Source organism: Styela clava, chromosome 2 (genome assembly GCF_964204865.1).
Source record: "Styela clava chromosome 2, kaStyClav1.hap1.2, whole genome shotgun sequence".
In the NCBI taxonomy this organism is placed as follows: domain Eukaryota; kingdom Metazoa; phylum Chordata; class Ascidiacea; order Stolidobranchia; family Styelidae; genus Styela; species Styela clava.
Window position 1 is genome coordinate 14,032,703 of NC_135251.1, and position 17,745 is coordinate 14,050,447.

At 32.9% G+C, this 17,745-nt stretch overlaps 1 protein-coding gene across 2 annotated transcripts in view; it reads right to left on the bottom strand.

Annotated features, from left to right (window-relative positions):
* The window catches only part of LOC120335282 (phospholipid-transporting ATPase ABCA1-like), a 38,943-nt gene that overhangs the window by 11,513 nt on the left and 9,685 nt on the right, over positions 1-17,745 (bottom strand). Inside the window, exons 12-33 of one of the 2 annotated variants that reach the window (XM_039402769.2) lie at positions 16,804-16,906; positions 16,325-16,436; positions 14,116-14,328; positions 12,506-12,620; positions 12,131-12,238; positions 11,249-11,358; positions 10,488-10,599; positions 9,361-9,542; positions 8,760-8,984; positions 8,045-8,278; positions 7,309-7,529; positions 6,580-6,713; positions 5,573-5,725; positions 5,181-5,301; positions 4,560-4,665; positions 3,498-3,625; positions 2,786-2,902; positions 2,264-2,296; positions 1,684-1,864; positions 1,175-1,330; positions 484-623; positions 119-229 (exon numbers count right to left, since the gene is read on the bottom strand). In XM_039402769.2, the coding sequence (XP_039258703.2) occupies positions 119-229; positions 484-623; positions 1,175-1,330; positions 1,684-1,864; positions 2,264-2,296; positions 2,786-2,902; positions 3,498-3,625; positions 4,560-4,665; positions 5,181-5,301; positions 5,573-5,725; positions 6,580-6,713; positions 7,309-7,529; positions 8,045-8,278; positions 8,760-8,984; positions 9,361-9,542; positions 10,488-10,599; positions 11,249-11,358; positions 12,131-12,238; positions 12,506-12,620; positions 14,116-14,328; positions 16,325-16,436; positions 16,804-16,906 (3,115 nt within the window). Of the gene's footprint in view, positions 1-118; positions 230-483; positions 624-1,174; positions 1,331-1,683; positions 1,865-2,263; positions 2,297-2,785; positions 2,903-3,497; positions 3,626-4,559; positions 4,666-5,180; positions 5,302-5,572; positions 5,726-6,579; positions 6,714-7,308; positions 7,530-8,044; positions 8,279-8,759; positions 8,985-9,360; positions 9,543-10,487; positions 10,600-11,248; positions 11,359-12,130; positions 12,239-12,505; positions 12,621-14,115; positions 14,329-14,830; positions 15,050-16,324; positions 16,437-16,803; positions 16,907-17,745 lie in introns of both variants that reach the window. The other variant, XM_039402768.2, reaches the window with a different exon arrangement.

Genomic DNA, 17,745 nt, shown 5'->3' on the forward strand with positions numbered 1-17,745 from the left:
TATACAGTAAAATTAAAACAAAAAGTTTGTAAAATTTTTAATATCTTAATACAACCTAATACTCCAATGTCAAAAAATCTACATTTTATGCAAATTTTTGTTCAACTCAATAGCTTACCTGCAAGTAGAACTCTTTCATCAGCAGTTGAACAAATACATTCCGTTAAGTTCTTAGAATCCACCATTTGGCTTCGTGATTTTGTTTCATTGTCAACTTTCCATTCATCAACTGTAAAGATAGGCAGTAATCAAACAATGAACTCTCATTTAAAATAACAGGGCTGCAAGTTTGCATAATTTTCTAATTTTCAAAGAAATGATGCAAGCTGCAATCTAGATTCACAGAGAAATTTCACTAAAGTACAACGTTTGAAACCTTGAAGGTTTTTCATTTTTGTAAAATTGGAAAATTTATGGGTTATGTTTTTTTGGGGGGTCACCCTGTATGACAAAATGTTCCCCGTAACTTTTTATAAAAATTACCTCCTGATGGTATGCAGTCGAGTAAATAATCTCCATAATTCATTATATTATATCCATCAACACATCTGGTGCCGTAACCAGGAGAATCAATTAATGCATCAGATATGGATGAAGAGTCTGTGTTGTTTGGATTATCATTGCTGGAAACAAAAAAAGGGTAAACATGATATCAACTTTGAAAATTCAGTTTGCATCTTTTGACACACACACGATGTAAGCTGGACTTTGATCCCAACAGATCAAAAAGTGATGTTTGCATGAGAAGAAAATTTACTCAAAGCAAGATATTTGCCTTCACTCCGAAGTAAAAATGAACCACCTCTGAGCAAAATGAGTCAACTAAATGAAATGACTCAAATTCATTATCAACTCATAGCCAGTGAGACCTAATTCAATGATCGACATTGGATTAGACTCGAGACTTAGATGGCCCATAATTCGACTTGGCTCAAGCCTGGATTTTGAGGACTTATATCCAAAACTGAAATTAGGACTTGACTTACTGGGCTAATAGTTATAAGAGGAACTAACAGTATAAGTGCCAGCCAATACCAAGATGAATACCTCTTTTGAGTATTTTCAGGTAGTGCAACACTTGGCGAAAATGTTATTAGATTTAAGTAAATTTTTATTTTCAGTGTAATAATAAACTTCTTCACAAATACAAGTAGAAATTGAAAGTTAAATATACCTGAAGAAAGTGTACTGATTGTCCCCATACATCCATGGTTGTAATTCGAGGGAGGGTTGACCATCATAAGGAGGTAAAATCAGAGTGAGACATAGAGCGATGAGTACAAATGCAGATGGTAAGATAATTTGAGCAAAAATTCCTTTCCGATTTCGCCTATCGAGAAAATGGAAAAACGGTTATCATCAATCGATTTTATGAACCATTATTCGGCTTTTATTAATAGACGTAGCGCATGGAATTACTGATTGAATAGCGTTAAAAGCTAATTTCAGGGGTCCCACTAGTCAGAGTTTTTGAAAGAAGCCACTGATCACGAAAGTTTAAGAACCACCATTTGAGTTAATAAAAAGTGAAAAACTTCCTGAACAAACAACAACATGTAAAATGTTTAAAGACTGCAAGATATACGGCCTAAAGATTTATATTGCGAAGAGAGTTTATAAACACCTGCTATACTACGGATGCAACCTAAGTACATCAACTACAAATCATATAAAATGTCAAACCTTGCATGAATCCATCTTTTAATCAACAATGCAGTAAATTGTTGTCCAATTAGTTTTCCTCCAGTTATTTGATAGGATCCTTTTCCATTAGAATCGTCAAGTTCTTCAATATCTTCTTCATCTTCCTCTTGGACCGGCTCAAGTTGAACTGCAGCGGATTTCGGTGATTGATTTTCTGGTTCTGCGATATAAGGTTTTAATATATGTAAAATATAAACTTTCCTTATGAAAAAAATATGAACAAACAGTGTCATCGGTATGGTGGCCTAGTGATTTGAAGCGTTAGATTTAACTACGATCATATCGCAGGCTCAAACCCCATGACACCTCCTCACCCAGGCAATGTCAAACCGAACATATTTCTGTACCTCCAAATTACGGTAAGTATCTCCTTACAACTCAGTGCCTGCTCGTACAGAGCTCACCCACATATAAACATGTCATAAAAAAATCACAATACGCGAAAAAACATTCAACATCATTTTTTAAATTCAACCAATTGTTTTTTGCTGAAAATGTAGATATCTTAATAAAATTTATATAAAAATTTAGCTTTAGTTTAAGAATAATTAAAACTCACCTTCACTTTGCGTCAAACTGTCTTTTCTTGTAACTGTATTTAAATCAGAAATAAAAACTTTTTTTTTAAAATAGTATTTTTTCAAATCTTGAAACATGAATGGATATACAATACCATGAGTGTGATACTACCAAAGTGTGGATATGTTCAATAATCAGAAAATATACTTGAGAAAACATAACTTGTTCGCAAAGCGTCCCAGGTTACTCAAACTTTTGGGTTCAAATCATACCCAAACAGAAGTTCAAGTGTTAAATAAATTTTCTTTATTATTATAGAAGAAATTAAGAAATTCATGAGTCCTGTTTTTTCGTTCACCTTGTTTATTCTTTCTATCAGAAATATTAGGTCTTGAACCGATTCAGCTTCAAATGCTGTTTTTATCAGATTGATGTTTTAAAACTATTGGTTCGATAATTATAGTCAAGAAGGTGGTTCAAGTGTCAAAATTTCATCATTAGTAATATCATGGTCAACTTAATTTGTATACAATTGAGCATTTTAATAGATTGAATGAATTACCTTTAACAAGTTGAATAGGTTCATCTCTATTTGCGTTATCGTTAGAATTTCTTGGACTTTGTTCAGGAGAGATTGAGGACGTACTGTGTGCTCGCTTTCTTGTGAAACATGAAAAACCTAAAAATAAAACTCCATATTCACATAGGCCACTGAGGAAAACAAAACACTAATACAAGATATGAAACGTAATTCGTAATAACGCGTCAGTTGGTCACATTAGGCTTTGCTTAGAATACTTTTCTCACCATTCCGGTGGTTAACATAATCGCTGGTCAGTTAGGGCTTCCTCCACTGAGGCTCACAATTTGGTTAAGCTGTCTTATCGTCTTTCCCCTCCCCCCAGGATAAGTCTAAAAATCCCTTCTCATACACTCTTTACAAAAAGCCAATGCAGGCATGGGTAAAAGCCATATTTCCACATACTCAGTCCTATGCAAATATGGCAGGAAAAGGAAAAAACTTAAAGAGCAACTTAACACTAGTGATGGGAACTAAAATGATCTGACCTTTAACCCAAATAATTCAAGAGGTTATGGAAATTATAATTTGAAGCATTCAGTATTATATTTCCAAAATATAGAATATAATAATATTCAAACGAATAGATACCAAGTTATCCACTCTTTTAAGCTGCATTTTACTGAGTATCAGAAGTCCTGATTTACCAGTTTAATACTTTTTGAATCATAGAAATTATAATTTATAAACATACATGATTGATCTGGCTTTGATGTTTCATCCAAATGATCAGCAACAGATAAAAAGATTTCTTCCAAACTTGTGTCAGTTAACCCATAACTTATATTGTTGTCATCGAGAGATTGAAACAATCCAGCATACCTAAAGCACAGAAAGAAGCTTTCCCAACTTGCCCAATTCAAAAACTTTTTTAGTCAAAGTGTGATGTGCATATATATGTAGGCGCTCCAGAAGCGTGTTTACCAATATGGAGGTAACTAATTTTGTTCGCCTACTTTACATCAAGTTGTATTAAGGGACTGAAAACTATGGGCAGGGGGTATATTTACTTGTTTAACACAAACAATCCCAGAACCCGTAATAGAACTAAAATAAGTAAAATCAGAAAAAAAATTATGGACTGAACCTAACCTGATACATACAATAGACAACGGGAGTTACCAAATGAAAATATATTGAGAATAACTATTGGTAGTAGATCTGCACGTTACAGATAGACCGAGGAATTCAACCATGGGAAAAAGGGACGTGGAAAAACATAGAAATTGAGATATCTTATTAAATTCACTATCTTACACTTCCTATTGACATGAACTACTGAAGTGTTACGTCAATCAGAGTTCACTAATGCTTAATTCAACACTACAATTCCTTATAGTCTTCATAGCTATAGAAATTTTAGTGCACGCTAATAACTTCACTCAGACATCAAGCTTCTAAATTTCTGAGCTTGTGTGATTGACCTACCTTCAGCAAAAAAAAGCTATATTACCATAATTGGTTGGGTCAGCAGAATATTCCCTAAGCGTCCAATACAGGATTCAATTTCCCTATATTACCCAATATGTTAGAATTTAGGCAGGCTATGTGAAATTGATCATGTCGAACTTGGCAACTTTTTGCATTCATTTGTAACTAGTACTAAATCTTGTTCGAAACATTCGTATGTAAAAACGATTATATAAATTCATCAACATATGCTTTACTGTTTGTATAACAGTTGTGATTATTTATATTATTATTTACAAGCACAATTGTTGGACTTTAAATATAAGCTTAAAAGAAGTTTTCATACTTTCCCTCTTCAAGAGCACTGTACGGCAAAATAAATGTTATCTCTCCTCTGTTCTCTTCATATAACTTGGCACTTGGTACGATATCCTGAATCAAATTTTCTGCCTCTAAAAATGAAAGTCAAAAAAACATTATATGAAATCTCCCATCATGCTTTTAGGTATTTTAAAATACAATTCCATGAAATATAATATCACATAGTAATTCTGTTTCATAGTAAATTATTACAAATATTCAAATTAATTTGGCCTGATTTCAGTGATATTGGAGTCATTGCCAGAATCATACTTTATAAACTTGCGGAAAATCAGCAGAAACAGGAATGAAGTAAAAATTTTGAATTCTCCCAAGTCAGACGTCTAATAGTTGTAATTGCAAGTAGAGGGCATTAATAAGTTGACTAGTAGTCAATGACTACACACTCTCAACATTTATTTGAGGCTTGCGTATGTCAAAACTTTTGTAGTCAAAATTTAATTTTAAAATTGCGATATGGAGTTCAATAATCTTGAGTCAAACACTGGACCTGAATTTTTTGTCAACCAGCATTCGTGCATCAAGAGATGTTGGTCATTACATTGATTAAAGTTTTAAAGCAACAAAATAAATAAAATTAAATTACCTTTTTTATTCAACAATGTTGGGTCTAATTCTTTTTCTGTAGGTGACATTTTTTCTCCTGCAATAGAAGATTTTGAACTTGCGGCCTTGCTTGCAAAACCTTCATCTTCTGAAGCAACATCCTAAATTTAAATCAATGACAATAATTGGTTGATTGAATTAACAAATGCCTGAATATTTGCTCCTTTCTCTCTACCTTTGTTTTTAGTAGATCAAAGATGGCAAGAATCAAAAACAGCTTATTGAATGGTACAAAGGGGTAGCATCACACTTTCACAAATTTTGGACGTAATGGCTCAAAATGATTAATTTTTGAATGAAATTATTGTGAACTATTATTCAAAAGTTTCAAATATTGAATATGAAAAATTTGAACCCAATTAGAACACTCACAGATTCTGCATCATCTTCTGGAGAAACGTCCAATACAGCTGGTTCGTTATTAATTGGCTTAGCAATATTCTTCTGTTTGACGAGTGTAAGATAATATCCAACTCCGTATGTACTTTTAAGAAACAAAGATGATCCACAACACTTGAGACTCCCCTGAAAACAAGAATATGACATTTGTTGAGAAATGTAGTTTGAGCGTTATGCTTAACTGCGTTGGCATCCTCACATATCAGTGGTAGACAGTACAGTGTGGCCTTGTTCGAATATAAAGGGGGGGAAAATAAGCATTACATAAAAATGAAAAATTTAGTTATAACGAAATTTTCAAATAAATACTATTCAAGAAATATCTATTTTGAAAGAATCAGAAATTAAAAATTAAAATTCTCTACAAAACCCCATATTATCAGTGAAATAATGTTGCTAAATTATACACAGTAAAAATTGGTTTATATCATGATTTTGTTACTAAAAATTGTAATAGTAACTATGTGATCTAATATTTAACCACAAATTTTGGTATTTCATTTTAATTGAAGGTGTACACTTTCAACCCACAATGATCAACAGTCTCCATACTGCTTTTCCAGGCGCTCCAAAAGTATGTGACCAATATGAGGATAACGAAGGATGAAGAAGTGAAGAATGAAGAAAAGAAGGATGAAGAAATGAAGGAACGAAGGAAGGATGAGGATAAATGAAGAAACGGAAGCCTATGCGTATATTCACTTGGCTAACACAGACAGTTCCCGAACTCATAATAGAACTAAAATAAGGAAAATCGGAATAAAATGATGGCTTAACCCTAACCTGGTACACATAATATGGGAGTACCACTTTCTCTTATTTATCTTTGAAGCAAACTGGATGCTTCCAAGTCTCAAACGTACAGATGCGTGACCCTTGTGTCCATTACTCTTTTGTGTAAATCACAATCCTCAATATTTTCATTCAGAAAGCCAGATGCAGATTAAGTTATGTGTGAAAATAACTAAGATGATACTTACTTGGGAAATAATGGCTATTCTATCTCCCAATAAATCAGCTTCATCCATATGATGAGTAGATAAAATGATTGTTCTTCCTTGTCTGTATTTTATCAACAAATCCCAAATTCCTCTTCTTGCATATGGATCAACACCTGAAATGAGGATTGTTATATATTTTCAATTGAAATAAAAAACAGAAACCTAGCAAAAAATGGAGATACTACTGTTAAAATTTTAGATTATAATAAAATATTGTATGATTGACCACAGAACACTGATTCAATTATTCTGATAAGTTACAATACAGTAGCATCAGTAAAAGTTAAAGTGGCTTCTTATTGTGAAACATCCCAAAACAAGACATAAAAGTCATCATACTACGACATACTATATGTCAATAGGAAAACACTTGCCATCACAACATGGTTTACCCTGCGGAGTTACAAATTCTGTGGTGGATAATTATGTGTGAGAGGATTGCTGGACTCCTCACTGTCGTAAGGTGGTTTAAGTAAGATGATCGGATACGGCTACTATCATGTCCACATATTTAAAACAATAAAGCTGGTTGTCTGTTCCTTACTTGACATGGACTGATAACTAGACAAGAGGACGTGGTTCGCCATATGATTAAGTTGTCTTATCAGCTTTCCTTTTCTCAGAGTAACTATGAGAATTTTATCCTAATTTGAGTCCAAATGAAAAACTAGTCATTGAAATAGATAATTGAGAGAGAAATCAAAATACCAGCAGTAGGTTCATCCAATATGACTGTTTTTGAGTTTCCTGTGAATGCAACGGCGACCGATAATTTTCTTTTCATTCCACCAGATAAATTTGAGACAACTTCATTTTTTTTATGAATCAAGTTGACGTCAGCTAACATGCGTTTTGTGTCTTCACGAATTGTAGATTTTGATTGCCCACGGAGTCCAGCGTAAAACTCAAGATGTTCTTTCACTGTTAAACTAGAATTGAAACAAATATCAAATCAGACCAAATCGTTGACCTCCTCGTTTATTTCCCTAACAATGACCAATCAGTAGACAGTTAACAGTAACTTGTGTTTCTAAAATTTAGGTACAAAATAAATATTTCAAATGTCCTTTTGCATTATGAGGCGTTTTTGTTTAGTTGCAGACAACAATTATTGAATATAGAAAAAAAAAAGATTGGTTTTACGATGGCTGAAACTTGCTATCAGTATTTTAAGACAGGGGTATACAGCCAGCGGCCCGCGGGCCAAATGAGGCTCTCAAGGAAAATTTGAGTGGCTCGCAGAGGAGTACCAATTTTGAATATGCGCAACAACAACGCATGTCACAAGATCAATTCCCCAAATTTTTGTGCCTGCAACTACTAGATGATAGCCTATGTTAAATAAAGGTCCGACCTGCAGTTTCACCCAGTTATTTCTATCTCGCCCTCTTGTAATAAAGGTTGCACACCACTGCTTTAAGAGAGAAAAACAAATTTCACTTACTCTCTAAAGAGAACGTTATGCTGCGGACAGAATCCTAAACTTGTTCGAATGAAATCCATGTCAGTTCTGATATCATGGTTGTGAATGTAAGCAGTTCCACGTGTTGGAGTGAATAAACCACATAATATTGACATAGTCGTTGTCTTTCCAGCTCCGTTGTGTCCAAGAAATGATGTGATTTGTCCTTCATAAAAATTCAATGTCAAGTTGTCAACAGCAAGCTTGTTCCCATTGCTGTTTAAAAGAGGAATAGAAAATGTTCATCAAATCAGAAACTGATAAAAAAAAAAAAGGAGTAAAAGTTTTTTATACCCCATATTTGAGTGCGTCTCGCACCAAATAGAGCACTGTAAAGCGGCCACTTGACTGATATCTATTGTTGATGGAAGCTGCTACTTTCAAAAGGACTAGAATTTTTCATGTTCATCATTGGCTATCTAATTTATTGCACCCTGGGTGAGGTGGTGATATCAGTCCTTCCAAATTAAGTAGCTTCTAACCAGCAGTAGCAGATTGAGCAGCATCTTGATTGGAGCGAATGACTTATAAATACATTGTATAGACAAACAATCGAGTGAAGCTATCAGATTGATTAACATATTGACACATGGGTCAAATATTTTAGACACTTTTAAAGTCTCGGTTTCATTCTCTTACTTGTTTAAAATCCTACTTCGAAATGAGAAAAATAAATTTTCTTTCAATTTTCACTCACCTATATATTTTTGTTAAATTGTGGATTGAGACACCAAGTGGAAGGTGCTCTGGTTCTGCTTCCAAAGATGCTTGAGTACCATTTGATGCGTATGCCGGATTGAGAAAAGCACTCTGATCTCTCTCAGCTGGAGTGGGAGATACTCCACACCAATATGACTTTGTGAACATAAAATATGGAGGTCTCGGAATTCCATATTTCCCAGGGTAAACATTTTCAACATACCTGCGTTTAAAATGGGTTTTGTATAAGTTTGACTATGATTTCTATATCTGTAAGAGATCAGACTCTGGAGAGTACGAAGCTGATGAGTATTAATGATATCTTTAGTCGTAAAATTTAACAGAATTCAAACTTCATGAATTTAGCATCTGTAAATCTAATTTTATTTCAGTAATAACATTCCAAATCCGATTACCAATAAAGCAATAATCCAGATTTAAATGTGAATCTAGCTCCCAGCTCTTAGATAATAGAACGGCTCGGTTTATTCTGCTACGCGTTACAAACATATGTACCGGTAATATTTAGAATTATATTACAAATCAATTGGTAGAATCCCATCTTTTACATTAATAAAGAACTTAATATTTGAACATACCATGTTAATACAAAATATATCGCAGCATCAACAAGCATCATAATGATAGATGTAACGAAGGTATATTGTTCTTCAGGAACTGGGTTTTTATCCCAATTACTAAATTGAATTCCTTTTCCAGTCATTTCATAGCTTGACACAAAACCAGCTCCATATCCGAAAGCAACAGTAGAAAAAAGTGACTGAAATATATTGTTAGTATGATCAAAAGAATGTTTACGTATATGGATGCTTGAAAATGTGAGGTTGGCATAATGGATTTTCTATATGCATTCATTTTTATAGTGAAATTATTAAGACACATGAGTGTGATCGAAAGATTAGAAACTTAAATTTTATGTATGGATCGGTAAAATAGGAGCATAAAAATTGTTTATAGACGCACAAAGACCGTTTTTGTTGCGGGGCTGTTGATGCTATAAAAAACACTTTCCTCCGCAACTAATTAATCAATCAATTTTTAAAATTCAAAACTTGAAGATGGAAGAGGTTGCTAGACACCTTTGGGGATATTTCACCTAGATTTTATCGATTTTGAGTATATTGCATTAAAGCAGGGGCGGAGAAGATTTGTATCGTGAGGATCGCACCCAGAAAATCTTTTTGCAAAGAGCCGTCCGTATTGAGAAATTGACACTTACTATTTTCATTCACTATGATAGTGTCAAATTTGAATTTATTAGTGGCTAACATTTTTGAACCAGAAACAGTAAAAAAAATATTAATTTTATTGTACAAATCTTAATTTACCGCCACCGGTAGATATTTTAACTGAAGTTTTGAAAAAAAAATCTAAATTTTGTATGCAGGTCTAAGAAATTTTCACAACTTTCTTAAAGAGCAGCGAGCAGTACAAATTGTTTGGCAGGCCGTAGTTTGTCGATTCCTGCACTAAAGCATTGCATTGTGTCGAGTTAATTTGTTTATGTTCCTGCAAACCCAGTATTCATCAGTACCAAATTGCTACAGTAGTTAAACAGGAAATCGCTAATTTTAGGTATGCTATTAGCCATTCGACATTTATGTACATATATTTGAGCATAGCTCTCTGGTTTAATAGAATAATCAACAATAAAACAAATTTCCAATTTTAGAAACACTTTCACTTAGAAAACAATTTCACTTACAAGTCCAATTTTTCCTCCATAAGTCAGTTCATCTTCCCAAGTGATGGCAAAATTATACGGAATATAAAGCATAAAATATATGATTCCACCACACGCTGCAGCCAAGTTTGCCCTTGAAAATATAAAAGTATGTTTCAATTGGATTGGAGGTAAAATAGTTAGCTACCTCATTAAAGAATTGTTTGACGTTTGGTGAGTATATGAAAAATATTATCGCATGAAGTGGGCCGAAGAGAACAGAGTACATTCCTACTAGATGACTACATTAACTAATTCAAAGCAAATTAACTCTGATTTTGTTCATTTCTATTTGAGGTGATATGTTGTCAGTTCACTACCGGTATTGAAGCATAAAAAAGCTCATTTGAAGCAAAACTGTTTTTTTTTTATTTCAAAGAGGGAGCGGGGGGCACGGCACAAGTGTCTTTTAGAAAGTGGTCAGATGATGAAAGTTCAAACCCCATGAACCTGATTTCTCATTCTGGAAAGCAACATCACAAGCAGCAGTCACACTCAAATTAAAGGGATTGATCTCTGCGCAAAGAGTGACCAAAAAAATGCCAAGAAGTTCTGAGACTAAGGAATTATAGTGTAGAATTGCATACTAGTAAATACCAGTCGGCACAAGATTTATTTAAAGTGATACAATATCAATACAATCAGGAGAACAGCTATGAAGTAGAGAATTCCACTTAACTGGAGTTCTTGGAAATAAAACTAAATCCTAATCTGAAAATGTTTCAGAAAAACATATAACTTACTTTGTAAAGAAACAACTAATCAGAAAACATTGTCCTATAGTTGCAAGACAGAACGACAACATCCAGATTAGTAAAATGAATGGGTTGCTGTATGGAAGAATCATTCCAGCCTAAAATGCATAAAATAAACATTTTTACAATAGGTAATGGGGATTCATTATAAGCATATTTACTACCACTCGTGAGGTGGTGAACATGCGTTTTGAACACTAGATTTTAACCTGCAATGCCATCATAGTTAGGTCTAATGATTTAACCAGTGGCTTTCAACCGGGACCGGTACCACAGCACCCTAGGATTCCCAGGGACAGCCCAGGCGTTCTGCAAGTTCCTATTCGAATCCAAGAGGTAATAGATTATGTATATTGTTTAGAAAAAATCAAATACCTCAAATTTCAATAATAAGTTTGCCACAGTTAATTAATAAACTGTATTTAATAAACTAAGACTTTAAACGGCATTTTTTACCAGTATCAGGTGTACTTTTATAAATACATGTATAGTCTATACAATTCAGTCAATAAAAGACAATTTAACTATTGCATGAGGGCCTCTAGAATGTTTCATCACGGTTCTGCTCCATCAAAAAGGATAAAAACCACTGCTTTATTACCACTAGGTCACTGCGCCCACTATACATTTACAATGCCTTATATCAGAGCTGCAATAAGACAAATTTAAATCAAATTGAAATATTTATTCCATTATTTCGTTATCGTTACAGAAACAGACACTATATAAAGCCACAAATTTAAAGTCCTAAAATTGAACCTTACAAAACAAATTTTTAATATTGTACACATTGGCGAACAACGCTACAAACAAGCTAGTGGGTATACAGATATTAACATGTTGAAATGCACCGAGTGCCGGTACACTTACCCTTAACACGACAATGAGAAGAATACTTGAAAGTGTCATCAGATAAAATGAATTAATAAACCAAGCAAGCCAATGCACTCCATTACTCAGACCCATCATCTTCATGAACTAAAAAACAAATAAAAAATATAACAAAAAATCGGAAAATTTTTTTGCTGTTCTCTGGAAAAAATACAGAAATATTACTAGCCTATGGTTTCGTTCAATTATTCAAGATGAGCAAATAACGAAAATAGAGTTTTTATGCATAGTGAATAAGGAATAGAGAAATTAAAAAAAAAGGGGAGTAATATATGGAAAATGTTAGGGACAACTGGACAGACCAAAATAAACATGGTTATAATTGTAAAGAAACCCATGAAATCTAAACCTTACTTCTTTCAACCTTTCTTCTTTTTCATAAACAATATTTTTAATAATGATACAAACGGAATAAATCCAAGCCAGCGTCATCAACAACGACATCATACTGCTCAAATACTCCAGAAATCTGAAAAAATAATATATGAAATAGGGAGAATACAAACAACAGATTTTATGTGCATACAGATGCTCCAAACATTTTACCAGTCCATTTTACCATGGAAACATTACCAATTAAGCCTCCTGATGCATGGATATTTATGATGACATTTACAAACTATTCTATTATTATTTCCATTAATTGAAGTAAGGCATTTGCAAGCAAACTAAGGCTTTGTCATAATAGGCAATTGAAATTAGAGCAAAAGTAATGGTATCTGCATAGTAGCAGAAGAAATACCCAATTAATAGGTATATATTAGGTAAAATGAGTAAGTATTTACTCTGGTTGGTTCTTAACCCTAGTGTACCGTCAAAATATAGTAACAGTCATGCCTGTTCACGTTTTTGTTGCGAAGTTCACTAAACTAGGGATAAATTCATATCCGATCCGAAAAACTTAAGATGATTTAATATTCTTATTAAAATTACTGCAGATCGAAAAAGGGCGAGTTGGGGAAAAGGCCAATTACCTCTGGGTGTTGGGAATAAAATCAAAGGCAAGCTTTCCTAATGCAAAACTATTTCATGGAGTTCATTGCAGAGGTATATTCTACCATTTATATTGCAAGAAAAGATGGTACACAGAAAAATATAACATATAAAATTGACTCTATTAAAAGGTTACATTCATGCTAATATACTTGAATTAAAATAGAAAACTTCCAGTCAAAAAATTGACAATTTATACATTGCAATTTAAAAACAAAATTAATTGCAATTTTATCACAACTGCGGTAAGTCAAAATTAGTTGCACAGAATTATGATAAAATAATATTTCCACGCACATATTGTTATAATTTAGCATTGTCATAAAAATACATCGAAATTTTATGTCATAAGATACATACAATTGAAAAATGCAGTTTCACAGTTTGAATCAGTTTTTCAAAAGTGCATTCTGACCCCTTTTACACAATTTTCAGAAACGTTTTTAAGTACCCGATACGTTTTAGCTTTGCATTTAATCCTACACATATTCTATTTAAGGTGAAGTGTTTTTTGTTTAATTCTTTGATTGTGATGATATTATTTTTTTACGTTCATTGGTTTGCTATAAACATGCCCAGATTTTCCCCTGCGACTTCAACATACAAAGTTAAAAAACAGAACCCAGGACATTTGGAACATATTCAGGAAAAAAGATAAAAACTTCGAGACTTTTAGATACAATCATACACAAAGTGTTCATTTGTTGAATAAATTTTCTTCCTTTTCATAGGAATAATTAAGAAATTAGATGGGCTCTAAGTGTGTGTACCAGGGAAGAGTTAGGCCCAATTTCGTAAGCCCCTTCTCGTATTAAGTAAAACTCTTAAACTAAATTACATAATCTATGTATATTGCACACCCAGTAATTATTGAGAGAAAAAATGAATCTGGCACAGAATTACAAGTCGGAATAATCACAGACTTTTAATTACAGAACCCTCATTTTTCACTCTGTGTTGTATTAACTCACAAATCGGACTTGTAACATGGATATGGGAATTCTTGCAGATATACTCCAACATAATAGTCCCAAGGCCCATATCCATATTCAGAATCCACAGTCGAATTGGCCTCCAAAGACGCAATTCCTCTCTCAATCATGTCTTGAATGAAGAGAAACCCACCAGTGTAGTAATAGAACGGAAACGAAGTATAATTTCCATTTGCTCCAGGAGACCAGTAACTGATATTTTGGAATTTTTTTTATATAGGAAAATGATCTATTTTCCCATTCGAAACTCAATAATGTTTTCGCTGATTGTACATGCGTATCTTCATCACAAATATGATTTGTTTATGTAACAATAATAGTCGAAAATGGAATTGCAACCAATGATGTACCATTGTCGTCTTTCCGAAAAAAAATTTGGTCTAACAGGACAGCAATGAAATTTTTGACAAAACTATTTTTAATCAGTGAAAAATACAAAATGAAAATTTAAACCACTTCGAATTTGGTATTTCGAAACATCCAAAAGAGTGAAAAAATTCCTTTGCAACATTCTTGAAAACTATATAAGGAGACGTGAATCTGAGAATGCACTTTGTGATGAAAGCAGTACACTGTCAATGAAAACATTATTGATTTCAAATAAATAATGTCTTGTAACCTGAACAAAACCCAAAAAATGTGAAAATACCATCTGAAACGGAAAAAATGGAAGTTAGTTAAAAGTGGTACTTACTTATCGCTAACATAACAAGGGTACGGCATTTGCTGCAAATAGTACCCGAGTTTGGGAACTCTTCCATAATCTAATGTTATTGTTGTGGCTGCAGTGTCACCATAAACATCTGCTGTAGCTTTCGTAATGCCTTGTTCCATAATATCTTGCATGTCAGCAAACCCATTTACCAAATAGCTAATGTATAGTGGTCCAGTCATAGGACCAGGCTCCCAAAAGCTGATTAAAATGAAGGAATTAGTAAAGCAAGAATGATGAAAAAATAAAATTTAAATTACAAAAAAACACACATTTGACACACGTTCAATAAATTATAGAATGGTTAATAATAATCGTAAATAATTAAGAGTTTGTATTGTATTTAAATTATTTCATCTATCAGTGTTATGTTTGCTGTAAGACGCGAAATATTCGAAATTTTCGGGAAAGAAATCTTGATTGTTCTTTGATGTCATATAAAACAAACCATAATGGTAGTCATGCAGTAATCTTAAGAAATATTTAAATATTTCAATTTTGTAAAAATTATTGTTTATGAAATTGACTTAGATTAATCACACAAAATTATCATTGTAATTATCTCGGGACAATACTTAACCATACAAATTGAAATTCGACTAAGAGTACAGAAAAATAAAGTTAGTCTCAATAGCTATAATGGCAAAGATAGGGTAGGAAATAGTGGTGTGCATTTTGAAAACAATTGTGAAGCTTTTTATTAATGAATTGATTGAATCAGTGCTTCCAAATTGTACATCATGTTTCATCAATTGCATTGAATGAGAATTTGCTTTGCTTGTGTTTAGAACTTGACATAAAAAGAATAAATCTTTAGAAATTAATATTGAGACTGAATATACTGCCCATTCAGTCAATATTTATTGTTGTTTGTCTGCTCAAAACAAGCTCATTTGTTGCATGCGACATTGTGTGTGTGCATTGTACATATATGAATTTACATGTTTTTAATGAAGCAAGATTTTCTTTCTAATGCAAGATGGATAGGATGGGATTTACATATTTATTACAGAGTAGAAGAAAGCTGATAGGACAGCTTAATCATAAGGCGAATCACAGCCTCTCGTCAGATTACCAGTCTATGTTGGGTATGGGATTAGTTAGCCAGTTATGGAAACATCTGAACTAAATCATTGTGCATGAATCGATGTCATATTTCACACACATCTATTGAAAGGTGACCCAAGAAAACAGAACCTGGTCATTTAGAGAAAACCAAATTTAACCAGAAGTTAAAGTGTCGAATAAGTTTTCTTAATTTTCATAGAAGTAATTAAGAAATTAAAAGATTCTGTTTTTTTGGATCACCATTAAATTAAAATAAAATCATATTTGTTTGTTTATAGAAAGAATTGTGTCCACCATCATGATTAAGAGAATCAGTAAAAAAATAGGTTTTTATTATAAAAAGAAATAACCAATCCTTATTAATAAATATGACACGAAACAGTTCATCCAAAAAATAAATAAACTTACTACATCTCAATAAAATCTGTTCGCATAACATCATCAACATCTTGCCTAATTTTATACTTGATATGTTTCGGCAATTCTGTGTCTTCCGCAGTAGGAGACTGAAAAACTATGCCTGTAATAGAAAATTTTGTCAAAGTAGTAAAAAATGTGTAATTCATTAATTTTGTGCAAAAAAGTCTTCTAGATCAGCGTTTCTCAACCTTTTTCTGACTCCAAAACATCTACGCTTTTTTATCTCGACATGTGGACACCAAGAAATTAGAAGGCAAAATTGATGGGTGTTAGTCCCATGGTAAATTACAATGTTAACTGTAAACAATTAGCAAATTAGGTCGACAGTTAACGATATTGAACGGTTATGAAAATATCATGCTTTCCAGACTGTTTACATTACGAGGCCTGTTTGTCGCTTGTTAAGTGGCAAATTTATGACCGACTTTACGGCAACAATAACGCAACACTCAATAATAAGCACTGACCTGCCCAGAATGAATTATTTTCCAATAAATCGAGTGATCTGGTTTCCAGTGCTGGTTCATCAGGATATCCTTCAAATTTATCAAGATTCATACAGCTCAACAACTGAAAGATAAAACAAAATGATATAAGAAAATGGTGATAAATTGGGCAGGCAATTCCATACAAGAAGTATTATGTACAAAAATAGTAGCCTACATATCAGCTTGTACATGCACAGATGCCAAAAGGTGTGAATAAGCGTCACAAAAAAAGTAACCAGGCATTTTTATGAACCAGGGCTAAATAGCGGACCGCAGACGGAATCCGGACATTTTGAGTATTTGGTTTGGACCATCACGATTATTTATTTTGGATAATTGGTCCCAATTTGGATATGTGAAGGTTTCCTCATATTAAATGCAAAAAATAAACCTTGATTTGAAAATAATCACTAGCCAGCCGAAAAAAAGCTTCAAGGATGTCAAAATATAATTTCTCGAAAGACAGGACCACATAATTTTGAATATGTATTTTTGTTGAAAATAGTGGAGTTGTTCTGTTATAAACTATCAACTTATATAAATAGAAAGCAATTTTTTCATCGGGCAAAAAAAAAAAAGAAAAAAAAAGTGCATTTGATTTTTAATTTTAATTTAAAATCATTTTCAACATTTTAGTTTAGAATTTGAATGTAGAATCATCATGTAATTTACAGTATTTGTTTCAATTATGCACGATAACACAATTAAACATCATATTAACATTATGACCCTTTGCAATATATTGCCCAGGGGCTAAGTTAATAAAAGACAATAGTAATAGTATGTACAGGCTAAGTTGTAGCTTTTATCAAATCATAATGATCGACAGGAGAAACATTGAAGCCCTGAAACAATTACTCATGTACTGGCCAATCTTAACCTTGGATAAATATATACCATGGCTATAAAAGGCTGTTGCCA